At 48.0% G+C, this 17,796-nt stretch overlaps 1 protein-coding gene across 2 annotated transcripts in view; it reads left to right on the forward strand.

Moving 5' to 3' along the window:
* LOC122924052 (pleckstrin homology-like domain family B member 3) overlaps positions 1-17,790 on the forward strand; it is a 50,774-nt gene extending 32,984 nt beyond the window's left edge. The window contains exons 8-16 of one of the 2 annotated variants that reach the window (XM_044274967.1): positions 1,989-2,072; positions 4,132-4,194; positions 4,910-5,000; positions 6,765-6,951; positions 7,038-7,116; positions 13,423-13,551; positions 13,889-14,072; positions 16,312-16,397; positions 17,335-17,790. In XM_044274967.1, the coding sequence (XP_044130902.1) occupies positions 1,989-2,072; positions 4,132-4,194; positions 4,910-5,000; positions 6,765-6,951; positions 7,038-7,116; positions 13,423-13,551; positions 13,889-14,072; positions 16,312-16,397; positions 17,335-17,469 (1,038 nt within the window). In that variant the 3' untranslated portion in view covers positions 17,470-17,790. The remainder of the gene's footprint in view (positions 1-1,988; positions 2,073-4,131; positions 4,195-4,909; positions 5,001-6,764; positions 6,952-7,037; positions 7,117-13,422; positions 13,552-13,888; positions 14,073-16,311; positions 16,398-17,334) is intronic. The other variant, XM_044274968.1, reaches the window with a different exon arrangement.
* The last annotated feature ends 6 nt before the right edge of the window (positions 17,791-17,796 follow it).

A 17,796-nucleotide genomic window follows, 5' to 3' on the forward strand; every position in this document is an offset into this window, starting at 1 on the left:
TATATAGTAATCTCCTGAGCTCCCTCTAGTGGTGTATACTGTATAGTAATCTCCTAGTCTAGTGGTGACTGTATACATCTGTATGTAGTAATCTCCTGAGCTCCCTCTAGTGGTGGCTGTATATATCTGTATGTAGTAATCTCCTGAGCTCCCTCTAGTGGTGGCTGTATATATCTGTATGTAGTAATCTCCTGAGCTCCCTCTAGTGGTGGCTATATATATCTGTATGTAGTAATCTCCTGAGCTCCCTCTAGTGGTGGATGTATATATCTGTATGCAGTAATCTCCTGAGTTCCCTCTAGTGGTGGCTGTACATATATCTGTATGTAGTAATCTCCTGAGCTCCCTCTAGTGGTGGCTGTATATATCTGTATGCAGTAATCTCCTGAGCTCCCTCTAGTGGTGGCTGTATATATCTGTATGTAGTAATCTCCTGAGCTCCTCCTAGTGGTGACTGTATATATCTGTATGTAGTAATCTTCTGAGCTCCCTCTAGTGGTGGCTGTATATATCTGTATGTAGTAATCTCCTGAGCTCCCTCTAGTGGTGGCTGTATATATCTGTATGTAGTAATCTCCTGAGCTTCCCCTAGTGGTGTCTGTATATATATGTATGTAGTAATCTCCTGAGCTCCCTCTAGTGGTGGCTGTATATATCTGTATGTAGTAATCTCCTGAGCTCCCTCTACTAGAGGCTGTATATATCTGTATGTAGTAATCTCCTGAGCTCCCTCTACTAGAGGCTGTATATATCTGTATGTAGTAATCTCCTGAGCTCCCTCTAGTGGTGGCTGTATACATCTGTATGTAGTAATCTCCTAAGCTCCCTCTAGTGGTGGCTGTATATATCTGTATGTAGTAATCTCCTGAGCTCCCTCTAGTGGTGGATGTATACATCTGTATGTAGTAATCTCCTGAGCCCCCTCTAGTGGTGGCTGTATATATCTGTATGTAGTAATCTCCTGAGCTCCCTCTAGTGGTGGCTGTATATATCTGTATGTAGTAATCTCCTGAGCTCCCTCTAGTGGTGGCTGTATATATCTGTATGTAGTAATCTCCTGAGCTCCCTCTAGTGGTGGCTGTATATATCTGTATGTAGTAATCTCCTGAGCTCCCTCTAGTGGTGGCTGTATATATCTGTATGTAGTAATCTCCTGAGCTCCCTCTAGTGGTGGCTGTATATATCTGTATGTAGTAATCTCCTGAGCTCCCTCTAGTGGTGACTGTATATATCTGTATGTAGTAATCTCATGAGCGCCCTCTAGTGGTGGCTGTGTATATCTGTATGTAGTAATCTCCTGAGCTCCCTCTAGTGGTGGCTGTATATATCTGTATGTAGTAATCTCCTGAGCTCCATCTAGTGGTCGCTGTATATATCTGTATGTAGTAATCTCCTGAGCTCCCTCTAGTGGTGGCTGTATATATCTGTATGTAGTAATCTCCTGAGCTCCCTCTAGTGGTGGATGTATATATCTGTATGTAGTAATCTCCTGAGCTCCATCTAGTGGTGGATGTATATATCTGTATGTAGTAAGGACGGATGTAATTATATGTATGTAGAAAGGGATCATTCACACCCTTCTCTAAATATAGAGCTAAACTTGTGCCCTGTGAAGAGCAGGTGTGAATGATCATGGCAGATCTGTCTGGACGTATCTTAAGGGGGATCTCTGCTACGGCAATCTCCTTCTACTAGAAGGGTCCTCAGAAAAAAGGTGGAACGTAGGGTGCCCTGCTGCTGTAATCTGTGGAGGAACCTGGCGGCAAGTGTTGAGGTGTCCTGCAGCGTCCCACAGGTTCATTAAGTTTTACACAATTTTTAATGATCTGTATATTGCACGGACATTCGGGGTCATCCAAAGTGGGGAACGCTCTATGTAGCTGCTGTGTGTTCAAGGGACCCATCCCCATATTATTACTCTAATAGTGATCTTTCTGAACCTGACAACCCCTTCAATCTGTGACCTCATAGAGTTGATTATTTTTCAGGAGAAGGATCGCTTGTTGGCTCTTACTGCATTGAGTGGGAAGACGTCCGACCAACAGGACGGGAAGGAGGGTTCCCTCAAAAAAGTGAGTAATAGCCCTCATCCATATAGCTGTCTTTTCCAAACTTACCTACCCTCTCACCCCCTTCACTCATTCCCTTCATATCCCCCATTATCTCCGAATACCAGGTGGACACTCTGACCCCCCCGCCCCACTACCCGCACTCTGCCCCCTCATGGTCCCCGATCCCTCTGCTCCATCACCCCCCACTCTGCCCCCTCATGGTCCACGATCCCTCTGCCCCACTACCCCCACTCTGCCCCCTCATGGTCCCGATCCCTCTGCCCCATCATCCCCCACTCTGCCCCCTCATGGTCCCCGATCCCCCTGCCCCATTACCCCCACTCTGCCCCCTCATGGTCCCCGATCCTTCTGCCCCATCACCCCCCACTCTGCCCCCTCATGGCCTCATGCTCCCCGATCCCCCCGCCCCACTTACCCCCACTCTGCCCCCTCATGGTCCCCGATCCCTCTGCCCCATCACCCCCACTCTGCCCCCTCATGGCCCCATGCTCCCCGATCCCCCTGCCCCATTACCCCCACTCTGCCCCCTCATGGTCCCCGATCCCTCTGCCCCATCACCCCCCACTCTGCCCCCTCATGGCCTCATGCTCCCCGATCCCCCTGCCCCATTACCCCTACTCTGCCCCCTCATGGCCCCCGATCTCTCTGCCCCATCACCCCCACTCTGCCCCATCATGGTCCCCGATCCCTCTGCCCCATTACCCCCACTCTGCCCCCTCATGGTCCCCGATCCCTCTGCCCCATTACCCCGACTCTGCCCCCTCATGGTCCCAGATCCCTCTGCCCCATCCCCCCCCCACTCTGCCCCCTCATGGTCCCTGATCCCTCTGCCCCATCACCCCCCACTCTGCCCCTCATGGTCCCTGATTTCTCTGCACCATCACCCCCCACTCTGCCCCCTCATGGTCCCTGATCCCTCTGCCCCATCACCCCCACTCTGCCCCCTCATGGTCCCTGATCCCTCTGCCCCATCACCCCCCACTCTGCCCCCTCATGTTCCCCGATTCTTCTTCCCCATCATCCCCCATTCTTCCCCCTCATGGTCCCCGATCCCTCTGCCCCATCATGGTCCCTGATCCCTCTGCCCCATCACCCCCCACTCTGCCCCTCATGTTCCCCGATCCCTCTTCCCCATCATCCCCCATTCTTCCCCCTCATGGTCCCCGATTCCCTCTGCCCCATCACCCCCCATTCTTCCCCCTCATGGTCCCTGATCCCTCTGCCCCATCACCCCCCACTCTGCCCCCTAATGATCCCCGATCCCTCTGCCCCATTACCCCCACTCTGCCCCCTCATGGCCCCCGATCTCTCTGCCCCATCACCCCCACTCTGCCCCATCATGGTCCCCGATCCCTCTGCCCCATTACCCCCACTCTGCCCCCTCATGGCCTCATGGTCCCTGATCCCTCTGCCCTATCACCCTCCACTCTGCCCCCTCATGGTCCCCGATTCCCTCTGACCCATCACCCCCATTCTTCCCCCTCATGGTCCCCGATTCCCTCTGCCCCATCACCCCCATTCTTCCCCCTCATGGTCCCTGATCCCTCTGCCCCATCACCCCCCACTCTGCCCCTAATGATCCCCGATCCCTCTGCCCCATTACCCCCACTCTGCCCCCTCATGTTCCCCGATCCCTCTTCCCCATCATCCCCCATTCTTCCCCCTCATGGTCCCCGATCCCTCTGCCCTATCACCCTCCACTCTGCCCCCTCATGGTCCCCGATCCCTCTTCGCCATCATCCCCCATTCTTCCCCCTCATGGTCCCCGATCCCTCTTCCCCATCATCCCCCATTCTTCCCCCTCATGGTCCCCGATCCCTCTTCCCCATCACCCCCCATCATCCCACATCATCCCCCACTCTTCCCCCTCATGGTCCCCGATCCCCCTGCCCCATTACCCCCACTCTGCCCCCTCATGGTACCCGATCCCTCTGCCCCATTACCCCCACTCTGCCCCCTCATGGTACCCGATCCCTCTGCCCCATCACCCCCTACTCTGCCTCCTTCTACCTCTCTTTGAACTTCTGCACTTTTCAGACCACTCTCTTGTTTTAAGTAGGACTCTAACATATCGGAGCTCGCTCCAAAGCATGAACCTCACATGTCCATGCGCAAAATAAAAGTGAGTACGCCCCAGGGAGCACGCTCCAGTCTCTGTTTTGTGTATAGATGTGCAGTAAACGCCTCCTCCTCCAATCATTGAGTTGGACTGACACGGAAATTTACAACAAACAATCTCTTCCACAATCCGCCATTGTTCTTCTTACTGCTGGTTATGGGAAGCAAAATCACAGCGCAGCGCTGCCCCCTGCTGGCCGAGCGCAGTATTACACGATTCATTTCCACTTATCTGACTTCTGTCCTTCTCTGTAAATTTCTTCTCTGCGCTCAATAATCATCTTATATCCAATGGTCTGAATGGTGATGTCATAATTTTAGGAATATTTTTTATTAGAGATAAGCGAATCATTTGGCAGTGTCACCCGATCCGGCAATCTTCAGAATCCTATGGAAGGACGGATTCATCTGTTATTTTATTGCATTTGGCAAAAAATTGATTTTCAAACTGAAATCCATTCAGCAAATCCCTTGGACATTGTACGGACCGGCTGGGGAATTGCTGTTTAATTTGCAGATCGGCATTATGTGAATTGGGCAGATTACAAAACATTGTCCACGATGATATAAACAGGGCTGAAGTTTTCTAAAAACGGACAGATGTGCTGCTGTTTTTGGAAGAAAACAGCCTTGTTTTTTTTTTATTATAATCCTGGACATTCCCTTTAAATTCCATCCAGAAATAGTTCATTTTGGTACTTACTTCAACTGTCCACTAGGGGCTCCAGAGAACCTCCAGCCTGCCCAGGAGAAGAGGAAATGCTCCGTTTTTCCGTCAGTCTGACCGCCCAGTTTCGCTTCACGGCAACAGTAAGTGGCGAGATTATTACATTTGTCCTCCTCATTTGCAATAATTTTTAGAACTTACTTTATTGTTTCTGATTTCTTGTAAAATAAAATTTAATCCGTGTGAAAAGTTCTGCAAATCCCTAATAAATGTGGCGCAAAAAAGAAACTTCCATTTTTAGTGCTTAGCGGTTCCGCATAAAAACGTGTGACTTTTCCAAATTTCATACCGCCGCTCTTGCCACATTAAGAGGTGGGGCCTCTGAAAAATCTGCTGATTTTGGGCCCTTACAAATACAAATTTGTTCTGTTCAATAAAGAAACCGCCATAGAAACCCCTTGTTTTTTTTCCTACCGCATGTGGTTTTATGGCCTTTTTTTACTTACATTTTTCCGGTGTGAATCGCGTTTCGTTAACCTACAGAGATGCAAAAAAACAAAAACGCCAAAAGTGTCAACCCGCCAAGTAGTTTTTTTTCAAAAAGGCCAGAGACCTGATTAATGAAAAAAACATAAAAAAACGTGCATCTTGCGTTTCATCTGGAGCTGGATTTTCGACCGCAAAAAAAAAAAACGCCAAAAGTGCACAAAACACCATTAGCCCCCCTCACCATAGTTCACACCACAGACTGGCTCATAGCTGGTGGGGATTAGGTTTTCTGGCACACGATGCCCCGAAAATGCCATTCTTAATAAACTACCTCCACAGGGTTTCAATTCCGCACCCTTGACAAGATCCCCCCTTGCTGTTAATGAACAGCCACATTCCTGTTCACATCCAGAGGTTGAAAACCAATCCAGGCCCATCATGATTCTTACAGCTGAGGGTTTGTTACAGTTGTATCCAGTCCTGACAATTCCTCTGTAGGCAGCACAAACCTCACTCCTGTTTGCTACAATGTATCAGTGCAGATATCATGTATCGGGTTGTTCAGCTCACAGATGTAGCAAACCCTGAACCGTGAGAAGTATTAGGCCTGTGCGGGTTTCATACAGATTGTTCCGATTTTACCGACATCAAGAAGAGATTTTGTAAATGTGAAAGAATTGAAACCCAAAGGGGGTCATTTAGGATCAGAAATACTCCTATATTAGGCGTATTTCTGGCGCGGATTGCGGCGCAAAGGCCCTCTGCGCCGCAATCTGCGACTGTTTGTTTTTTTACGCCTGTTTTAGGTGTAGAAAATGGTCTAAATGTACACTTAGACTGGCGCTGTATACGCCTGCGCCTCTATTACTTCGGTGGATCCAGCTATAGGGATTATAGACCAGCCTCATGTGTCTCCATGGTTACAGACTACAGACAAACCTGGTGTAGTCTGATGCCGTAATGTCTTACTCCATTTTTTCAGACAATAGGGAAGGAGGCAGAGACTAAAAAATGTCCCCCATATGCCCAGGCCCCTCGCACTGAATCTACTTACCTGGTCCCTGCACCGCTGCTTCGCAGATGAAAAACATCCGGTGTCGCCACCGGCAGGCGTGGACGGGGACGAGCCTCTCTAGTGTCACCCGCAATGCTAGGGAGGCTCGTCTTCGTCCCCCGCCTGCCATTGGCTGCTCCCCCCCGACACCAGATGTTTTCATCCGTGCACGGGGAGAAGCCGCAGCGGCGGTGCGGGGAGCGGGGTAGGTATATTCCCTGTGAGGGGTCCGCCACATGGGGGGGGGGCAGTTATTGATATTGGGTAACCCCTTTAACTACCGCACTGCCATCTGAAATGCAGGATTTGTGTTCCCCTGTGTGAAACTGAATGACTCTGATAGATGTCCGCCGTTATCTTGCAGCGTGTCTGGAGGGCGCCGGCCTGGCTCTGCATCTCGCCGTATCCTCCAGCAGTTCTGGCGGTAAGATTGCCTTAGCCATCAGCCCGAATCTTCAGATCACAAGGAACCGCAATCGTATGGGTGAAGAAAGGAGATCTTGTGGGGGGAGACTGCAGAACGGTGCGCCCAGGCTTCCGCTGACATACAGGTAGCTGTACCGACCCCCGTGGCGTCCCTCCTCATCTTCATCATCAGTGTCGTTATATATCATTGACTATATTCTCTTCTCCACAGACCCATTCCTAAAATAGCAGAGATGGAACGTCAGCTACTAGAGGCCATGGCAGAAAAAGAGCGCCTCCTGAAGGCCAGGGTGAGTAACACAGGTCCAGGGCAGATCAACTATACACATCCTAAGATTAAGTGTAACCCTTGCTGCCATTTACTACAAGAGAAGCCACGTGAGACATCCCACAGCGTGACTCTAACTGTAAAGAGCCCTTTCTAGTGCTCCTATATCTCCAGTATATAGCGTGGGATACAATCAGTATTCACTGAATCTTCTGGGCCCCAGTGCAAATCAGCTTCACTGGCAGGACTAAATACATTATAGCTTTGTGAAAGCAAGTGGGAAATAATTGGAATGGGGGATGGGGACATGTCCAGGGTGGGGGTATAGGAGTCCATGGTATATCAGGCTCCTCTCAGTCTATGGCAGGCAGTAATATATTCTGCTGCTATGGCCGCTGTGTTCTCCTCTTCCCCCAGCAGTATGGAGAGTCTCTCTTCCTCCTCCATGGAGGTGAAGTCTGGGCAGAGATCAGACAGTCTCCTGAAGTCAGTCTCCCTCACTGCTAAGTATTTGGGGCACCGCAGCAGGAAATGAGCCTCATCCTCCACGGCCTCCTGGTCTCACTGTGGGCACAGTTTGCTCTTCTTGGGCTTGTACCTCTGTCGGTGCCACCTGGATTCGATGAGCAGGCTGTGGGCGCTCAGTCTGTACCGGCTCAGGATCTGTCAGTCCCTGGGGTTGGGGCAGTTTGTGCTCCCTCTGTAGGCTCCTGTGTATTGTCAGCTCCTGTGATGTTCCTATGTCGTTCCTCCAGACGCTGATTTACTCCTCTTTGCTGTTGTGTATCGTCCTCTGGCACAGTCTGCTCTCCCTGGGCATGTACCTCTGTCGGTGCTGCCCGGATTCGACGAGCAGGCTGTAAGTGCTCAGTCTGTAGCGGCTCAGGATCTGTTTGTTTGTTTAGAAAGGATAGTCAAAACCAGAGGGGGGGGGGGGGGGGGGGGGGGGGTGTTCTCCTTTATGCAAAGTCCTGTCTAAAGCCCACACTTTGTGAAGATATAAGTGAGGGACATGGACATGTGGAGTCACTGTGGGTAGAGATACACGGAGGCAAAAACAGTAATAAATTACTAATAGGAGTTTACTATAAACCACCTAATATACCGGAGTCCACAGAAAATCTGCTACTAAACGAGATAGACGAGGCGGCAAATCATAATGAGGTGGTTACTATGGGGGAACTCCGCAGATATAGACTGGGAAACTGAGAGCTGTACATCTCATAAAGGAAACAGGTTATTAGCAATAACCAAAGACAATTACCTCTCCCAACTGGGTCAGGACCCGACTAGAGGGACGGCCATACTGGACTTAGTATTAACCAATAGACCTGACAGAACAGCAGACGTGCAGGTCGGGGGACACCTGGGAAATAGTGACCAGAAAGTAATAACCTTCCAATTATCATTCAAAAGAGCGTTTCTTCAGGGAGGAACAAAAAAAGCAATAAATGACATAAAGAAAACATTGATATCACTAAAACAGGAAGGTAGCGAGGAAGCACTGAGAAACTACATGGACAAAATAGAATATGTAAAAGACAGATAAAAGCAGCCAAGCTGGAGACAGAGAGAGTTACTGCCAGAGAGAGTAAAACTAACCCTAAAATGGTCTTTAATTATATACTGTGTGATCCGGGAGCCTTTCAGATAGTCTTTTAGTCAGGCAATACAGGCACAGATTGGCAGAGATCCATTTCCTTGTCCAGGATTTATTGTTCACAACCAGCGAATTATACAGGCTTGCATCAGCAACAAGTAAAAGTTCATGAAAAATAAATGTCCTTACGTTCAGGTATCCACCAGGTGTGACACAGGTTTCTCATCCACTTTAGGCTAACCTGGTGCTTCCACTTGGCACAGTGGTCTTCTCAGTGGCTCTTACTCTCAGACCAGCATGTATACTCTACTCAGTGGAAGTTTGCCTTTTCTAATCAGTTTGGCACAAGGTTGAGGCAGGAAACACCCGGGATGGAGTATGGGAGTGACTTTTCCACCCAAGCTCTTCAGTCACTCCTAAATCCCGGACCTAAAATCCAGCTCTAACCAACAGACTCGGTGACTTTGTATCACTGGTCACAAAATACTTCCGGGACTTACATCACTGAGACCAGAAGCCTCATGATACATACTTACCATTAATGACCATAGCCCTTGAATGTTTACAACTGTAAATGGTAAAAAATGGCCTATTAAAGAGTGATGGGGGAGGAGCTGTAGAAGGTTATGGGGGAGGAGTCGTAGAGGGTGATGAGGGAGTAGTAGAGAGTGATGAAGAGGGGTAGTAGAGGGTGATGAGGGAGGAGTCGTAGAGGGTGATGAGGGAGTAGTAGAGAGTGATGAGAGAGTAGTAGAAAGTGATGAAGAGGGGTAGTAGAGAGTGATGGGGGAGGAGTCATAGAGGGTGATGAGGGAGTAGTAGAGAGTGATGAAGAGGAGTCGTAGAGGGTGATGAGGGAGTAGTAGAGAGTGATGAGAAAGGAGTCGTAGAGGGTGATGAGGAAGTAGTAGAGGGTGATGAGGGAGTAGTAGAGAGTGATGAAGAGGGGTAGTAGAGGGTGATGAGGGAGGAGTCGTAGAGGGTGATGAGGGAGTAGTAGAAAGTGATGAAGAGGGGTAGTAGAGAGTGATGGGGGAGGAGTCATAGAGGGTGATGAGGGAGTAGTAGAGAGTGATGAGGGAGTAGTAGAGAGTGATGAAGAGGAGTCGTAGAGGGTGATGAGGGAGTAGTAGAGAGTGATGAGAAAGGAGTCGTAGAGGGTGATGAGGAAGTAGTAGAGAGTGATGAGGGAGGAGTCGTAGAGGGTGATGAGGGAGTAGTAGAGAGTGATGAGGGAGGAGTCGTAGAGGGTGATGAGGGAGTAGTAGAGAGTGATGAGGGAGGAGTCGTAGAGGGTGATGAGGGAGTAGTAGAGAGTGATGAGAGAGGAGTCATAGAGGGTGATGAGAGAGTAGTAGTGATGAGAGGGGAGTCGTAGAGGGTGATGAGGGAGTAGTAGTGATGAGAGGGGAGTCGTAGAGGGTGATGAGGGAGTAGTAGAGAGTGATGAGGGAGGAGTCATAGAGGGTGATGAGGGAGTAGTAGAGAGTGATGAGGGAGGAGTCATAGAGGGTGATGAGGGAATAGTAGAGGGTGATGAGGGAGTAGTAGAGAGTGGGGGTCAGTATTGGGCTCCATTCTCTTCAGTATATTTATTAATGATCTTGCACAGTAATATATTAATTTTGCAGATGACGCTAAACTGTGCAAAGCAATTAAAGGGGTTATCCAGGAATCAATATTGATGACCTATCCTTGGCATAGAAGGAGATTCTTTACTGTTAGAGCAGATTATATATAAAGAGAACCCGTCACCGTATAATCTGCAGGCAGCGTGTTATAGAGCAGGAGGAGCTGAGCAGATTATATATAAAGAACCTGTCACTGTGTAATCTGCAGGCAGCGTGCTATAGAGCAGGAGGAGCTGAGCAGATTATATATAGAGATAACCCTTCACCGTGTAATCTGCGGGCAGTGTGTTATAGAGCAGGAGGAGCTGAGCAGATTATATATAAAGAGAACCTGTCACCGTGTAATCTGCAGGCAGTGTGTTATAGAGCAGGAGGAGCTGAGCAGATTATATATAGAGATAACCCTTCACCGTGTAATCTGCGGGCAGTGTGTTATAGAGCAGGAGGAGCTGAGCAGATTATATATAAAGAGAACCTGTCACCGTGTAATCTGCAGGCAGCGTGTTATAGAGCAGGAGGAGCTGAGCAGATTATATATACAGAGAACCTGTCACTGTGTAATCTGCAGGCAGCGTGTTATAAAGCAGGAGGAGCTGAGCAGATTATATATAAAGAGAACCTGTCACCATGTAATCTGCAGGCAGCGTGTTATAGAGCAGGAGGAGCTGAGCAGATTATATATACAGAGAACCTGTCACTGTGTAATCTGCAGGCAGCGTGTTATAGAGCAGGAGGAGCTAAGCAGATTATATATAGAGAGAACCTGTCACCATGTAATCTGCAGGCAGCGTGTTATAGAGCAGGAGGAGCTGAGCAGATTATATATACAGAGAACCTGTCACCATGTAATCTGCAGGCAGCGTGTTATAGAGCAGGAGGAGCTGAGCAGATTATATATAAAGAGAACCTGTCACCGTGTAATCTGCAGGCAGCGTGTTATAGAGCAGGAGGAGCTGAGCAGATTATATATACAGAGAACCTGTCACCATGTAATCTGCAGGCAGAGTGTTATAGAGCAGGAGGAGCTGAGCAGATTATATATAAAGAGAACCTGTCACCATGTAATCTGCAGGCAGCGTGTTATAGAGCAGGAGGAGCTGAGCAGATTATATATAAAGAGAACCTGTCACCATGTAATCTGCAGGCAGCGTGTTATAGAGCAGGAGGAGCTGAGCAGATTATATATAGAGAGAACCTGTCACCGTGTAATCTGCAGGCAGCGTGTCATAGAGCAGGAGGAGCTGAGCAGATTATATATAAAGAGAACCTGTCACCATGTAATCTGCAGGCAGCGTGTTATAGAGCAGGAGGAGCTGAGCAGATTATATATACAGAGAACCTGTCACCATGTAATCTGCAGGCAGCGTGTTATAGAGCAGGAGGAGCTGAGCAGATTATATATAAAGAGAACCTGTCACCATGTAATCTGCAGGCAGCGTGTTATAGGGCAGGAGGAGCTGAGCAGATTATATATACAGAGAACCTGTCACCGTGTAATCTGCAGGCAGCGTGTCATAGAGCAGGAGGAGCTGAGCAGATTATATATAAAGAGAACCTGTCACCATGTAATCTGCAGGCAGCGTGTTATAGAGCAGGAGGAGCTGAGCAGATTATATATACAGAGAACCTGTCACCGTGTAATCTGCAGACAGCGTGTTATAGAGCAGGAGGAGCTGAGCAGACTACATATAATGAGAGCCTGTCCCTTTAATAAACCCCTTCCAGTCCGTTGTCCTCTTCACCCTCCGCCAGCCCTGATGCTGGTTCCCATTCATTGGGCTGTGTGCAGGGCTGAGCTTTCGTGCAGCTGACTGACCTCGCTGTCACATGACTGTCATACAAGTGCTTCTGCTTTTCGGAGGCGAGCCTTGGGCACCAGCTCCTTCTTCTGCGAGTCGTAGGACGGGCTGAGAGGCTGCACAGGACACGGGTATGGAGTCTGCTGCTGGGTGGTGTGGGGTCTCTGTGTGTGCGTGATATGAGTCTCATGTGATATTAGTTATATAGCGCTTATTCTGCATGTTATACCACTCGGCCTCAGAGCTGCTCCCCGCCAGCCGTGTCCCGACCTGAGCTGACAAACAAGTTTTTCATGTTTGCTCCGAGCCTTTGCAAACAGCCGATAAGCAGCAGAAAATTCGAGGAGCTTTTCCCGTAAAATATATATATAAAAAAAAAATCTGCAAATTCAAATCCCTCAGATGCTGTCGCCATCAGGCTGCTGTGCGTGCTATCCGTATCTGTATCTGGACTGCGCGACAACCAAATGCAGCCAGCGCTGGGGTTGTCAGCCTAGTTATGGGGGGGGTATATTAGTCATCAGGGGGTGAGAAGCTCTGCCGGCACTATAGACAATATGGCTGTATATAATTAATATGGCGGCAGTGACGAGAACACAACGGCCCTTCATTATCTGAGTGGGGCAGAGGCAAAGCCACCACGTTTTTCCGTTCCTAGCCCTGAAGGGGTTAATATATATGTGCAGTAATGGCCGATGTTGCCGGATCCGACCGACAAGTGCCGACGTTCTGTATTATTAAATTACTATCACCATTAATATACGTCTTACTTGTATACAGATGCAGCAGTGCTGAATTTGTCATATGTCTTTGCTCGTGCATACTGCCAAAATGGAGGCGACATGTCGTGACGTCACTGTGCAGTGTGTGAAATGACAAACTCTGCTCTGCTACACTCGCAAGAATCTAAAGGGGCGCTGCGTGGTCTGTAAACACAATAGGAGCAAAGTGCGTGCTCAGCTCTGCTCCATCTGCATGCGGTGACATGACGCTGGGTCGACTCAGCGCTGAAACAAGGAAACCTTGCTGCTGAGGTCAGAATTTCGGAGAACAATGGCGCGTATTATCTCTCAGGGCCATTGTTTGCGTTGGGTGGAGCTGCCGACGTGATGTGGGTAAGGACTTCACACGCTCCACTGTTTCCCAATGCGTCGCCCGTCCTCGCGGTGCAGACACCTGTGCTCTGGTCCTGTCCCCGCACGCTGCTTGGATTCAGGTTGCATCGTTTTACTCCGGCAGCAGGGGGCGCTACACTCCTGCCTTATAATCCTGCTCATAGTCCCTTTGCTTTATCCCAGGAGGAGAAGAGAACAGCGAATGAAATGACGAAACGTCTGGAAGCAGAGCAGAACCACGTGAAGGAGGAAGCTCCCGTCCCCAGCCCCCCCTTAGTGCAGGCGGCCATACCGGAGACCACAGCAGAGCCGGTAAGTCCTCACACCCTGGGGCTCCTCCTCTGTAAGCCCACAGAAAATGTTACTGTCATTATTGAAGTTGCTTTATATTTATACTCTATTCACATCCCAAGCTGCGTTCAGAACTCTGAGGTTTTCCGCCTGCGGTTGCTCTGCAGTCGGTTACTGTATATGATGCAGGGCACGGATTTCAGTTGCTCCTTAGCAGCACATGCTGTAAAGCAACTGCACCTGGCTGCTACGGAGCAACTGGAAGACTGAATGTCAGAAGAGGAAGATCTGAAAGGGTCCACGGTGACGACATGACAGGCAGGAACATACACAGGTCACATCTCTGCCTTCCTTTCAGGCCCCCCTTGACCTCAGATCGTACCTGGAGGCATCAGGGCACAGTGTGGAGACCTGCCCGCATGTGCGGGTCAGCGCCATGTGCTGCAGGGGATACCTGGTGAAGATGGGCGGCCGCATAAAGACCTGGAAGAAGCGGTGGTTTGTGTTTGACAGGCAGAAGAGGAGGCTGGCGTACTACGCAGGTGAGCGAGGGGCGCACCACCATGTGCACCGGGTGTATATGGGGATATATAAGGGGTGGATATGTGTAGATATAAGGGATATATAAGGGGTGGATATGTGGATGTATAAGGGGTATAGATGTGGATATATAAGAGGTGTATATGTATACATAGTGGGTATATAAGGGATGTATTTGTGTATATAATCTATATAATTATGTATATGTGTGTACCTAGTGGATATAGAAGGGGTATATATAATATAGATATTATGGATGTATATGTGGAATAGAAGGGGTGGATATAAGGGATATAAGAGGTGTATATGTATACATAGTGGGTATATAAGGGATGTATTTGTGTATATAAGCTATATAATTATGTACTGTATATGTGTGTACCTAGTGGATATATAAGGGGTATATATAATATAGATATTATGGATGCATATGTGGATATATAAAAGGGTGTATATGTATACATAGTGGGTATATAAGGGATGTACTTGTGTATATAATGTATATATTTACAGACGTGGACAAAATTGTTGGTACCCTTTGGTCAATGAAAGAAAAAGTCACAATGGTCACAGAAATAACTTTAATCTGACAAAAGTAATAATAAATTAAAATTCTATAAATGTTAACCAATGAAAGTCAGACATTGTTTTTCAACCATGCTTCAACAGAATTATGTAAAAAAATAAACTCATGAAACAGGCATGGACAAAAATGATGGTACCCCTAACTTAATATTTTGTTGCGCAACCTTTTGAGGCAATCACTGCAATCAAACGCTTCCTGTAACTGTCAATGAGACATCTGCACCTCTCAGCAGGTATTTTGGCCCACTCCTCATGAGCAAACTGCTCCAGTTGTGTCCGGTTTGAAGGGTGCCTTTTCCAGACTGCATGTTTCAGCTCCTTCCAAAGATGCTCAATAGGATTGAGGTCAGGGCTCATAGAAGGCCACTTTAGAATAGTCCAATTTTTTCCTCTTAGCCATTCTTGGGTGTTTTTAGCGGTGTGTTTTGGGTCATTGTCCTGTTGCAAGACCCATGACCTGCGACTGAGACCAAGCTTTCTGACACTGGCTAGTACATTTCTCTCTAGAATTCCTTGATAGTCTTGAGATTTCATTGTACCCTGCACAGATTCAAGACACCCTGTGCCAGACGCAGCAAAGCAGCCCCAGAACATAACAGAGCCTCCTCCATGTTTCACAGTAGGGACAGTGTTCTTTTCTTGATATGCTTCATTTTTTCGTCTGTGAACATACAGCTGATGTGCCTTGGCAAAAACTTCGATTTTTGTCTCATCTGTCCACAGGACATTCTCCCAGAAGCTTTGTGGCTTGTCAACATGTAGTTTGGCATATTCCAGTCTTGCTTTTTTATGATTCGTTTTCAACAATGGTGTCCTCCTTGGTCGTCTCCCATGTAGTCCACTTTGGCTCAAACAACGACGGATGGTGCGATCTGACACTGATGTTCCTTGAGCATGAAGTTCACCTTGAATCTCTTTAGAAGTCTTTCTAGGCTCTTTTGTTACCATTCGGATTATCCGTCTCTTAGATTTGTCATCAATTTTCCTCCTGCGGCCACGTCCAGGGAGGTTGGCTACAGTCCCATGGATCTTAAACTTATGAATAATATGTGCAACTGTACTCACAGGAACATCTAGTTGCTTGGAGATGGTCTTATAGCCTTTACCTTTAACATGCTTGTCTATAATTTTCTTTCTGATCTCTTGAGACAGCTCTTTCCTTTGCTTCCTCTGGTCCATGTCGAGTGTGGTACACACCATATCACCAAACAACACAGTGATTACCTGGAGCCATATATATAGGCCCAATGGCTGATTACAAGGTTGTAGACACCTGTGATGCTAATTAGTGGACACACCTTGAATTAACATGTCCCTTTGGTCACATTATGTTCTGTGTTTTCTAGGGGTACCATCATTTTTGTCCATGCCTGTTTCATGAGTTTATTTTTTTACATAATTCTGTTGAAGCATGGTTGAAAAACAATGTCTGACTTTCATTGGTTAACATTTATAGAATTTTAATTTATTATTACTTTTGTCAGATTAAAGTTATTTCTGTGACCATTGTGACTTTTTCTTTCATTGACCAAAGGGTACCAACAATTTTGTCCACGTCTGTATGTATATGTGTGTACCTAGTGGACATATAAGGGGTGTATATAATATATATAAGAGGTGTATGGTGGATATAATGACATGTGAATGTTTCTGCAGACAAGGAAGAGCAGAAGCTGAAGGGGGTCATCTACTTCCAGGCCATAGAAGAGGTTTATTATGATCACTTACGCAGCGCTTTCAAGGTGAGTGATGTGTATGTAATGTACATGAAATGATGCGTCCCCGACTGTTAAGTTATAGGAAGAGTTCAGTGACAATATGTACGACGAGTCAGTGTCCCCACCATAGAGTGACAGCCAAAGTGTCCCCACCACAGAGTGACAGACACAGTGTCCCCACCATAGAGTGACAGACGCAATGTCCCCACCATAGAGTGACAGCCACAATGTCCCCACCATAGAGTGACAGACGCAATGTCCCCCACCATAGAGTGACAGCCGCAATGTCCACCACCACAGAGTGAAAGCCACAATGTCCCCCACCACAGAGTGACAGCCACAGTGTCCCCACCACAGAGTGAAAGCCACAATGTCCCCCACCACAGAGTGACAGCCACAGTGTCCCCACCACAGAGTGACAGCCACAATGTCCCCCACCACAGAGTAACAGCCACAATGTCCCCCACCACAGAGTGACAGCCACAATGTCCCCCACCACAGAGTGACAGCCACAGTTTCCCCACCATAGAGCAAGAGTCACAGTGTCCCCACCATAGAGTGCCAGAGTGTCCCCATAGTACGGTTCATGTGTCCCTGCCATTAGTGCTCGTTCACATAGCATATCTTGTGCGTGGATAATAACTGTACGGAATTGGTTGTCAGTGGGAATCCACGCTGCCTTTCACCTAACTGCATTAAGGAGGAACATGTCTCTTCATGGCGATGTTCTTCAGCGGGTATCTGCATGTGGATTAGTCACGGGCAGCTGAAGCAGATGGTTCATGCAGAAACCTGAGTGTCAGACCAGATTTCCATTGATAAAATCCGCCATTGAACATAGCCTAACAGTACTACGTAAAATCCTGCAGCGTCAGCACTATTCGCTCTCCTCCTCCTGTCAGATTCTTCCCCACTGCCGCCATCTTATTGACTTTCTAAACTCATTTCTGTACTTTTCCAGAGCCCACACCCCAAGCTGACATTTTGTTTGAAGACCTTCGAGCGTCTGTTTTGTATGGTGGCACCGACCCCTGAGGCCATGAGGATGTGGATGGATGTCATGGTCACGGCAGCTGAGGAGAACTCCCGGTACTGAGAACTTTTGGGACTTGTACCAAAGGAGAAGGGCAAGACAAGACCATAAAGCTCAGACTTGTTCTAGAGAAATTGTGAGAGAAATATGACTGACGCCACGGAAGGAAGAGAAAGAAATGTCTCTTAGGAAACATATGACCGGACTGTGGAAGTCCTCCGGGGCATCTGTGTCTATACGTCCTTTCATTCATCTGCTCCTTTTTCCCATTAACCATTCTGGATGTAATGTCCATTGTACTAAAGGCTCTCGGGGCCCGCTGGGCATCTACGTAAGATATATGTTAAATACCGTATACACCCAGTGAACATACATTCATGATCAAACATG

This window comes from Bufo gargarizans, unplaced genomic scaffold (genome assembly GCF_014858855.1).
Source record: "Bufo gargarizans isolate SCDJY-AF-19 unplaced genomic scaffold, ASM1485885v1 original_scaffold_2179_pilon, whole genome shotgun sequence".
In the NCBI taxonomy this organism is placed as follows: domain Eukaryota; kingdom Metazoa; phylum Chordata; class Amphibia; order Anura; family Bufonidae; genus Bufo; species Bufo gargarizans.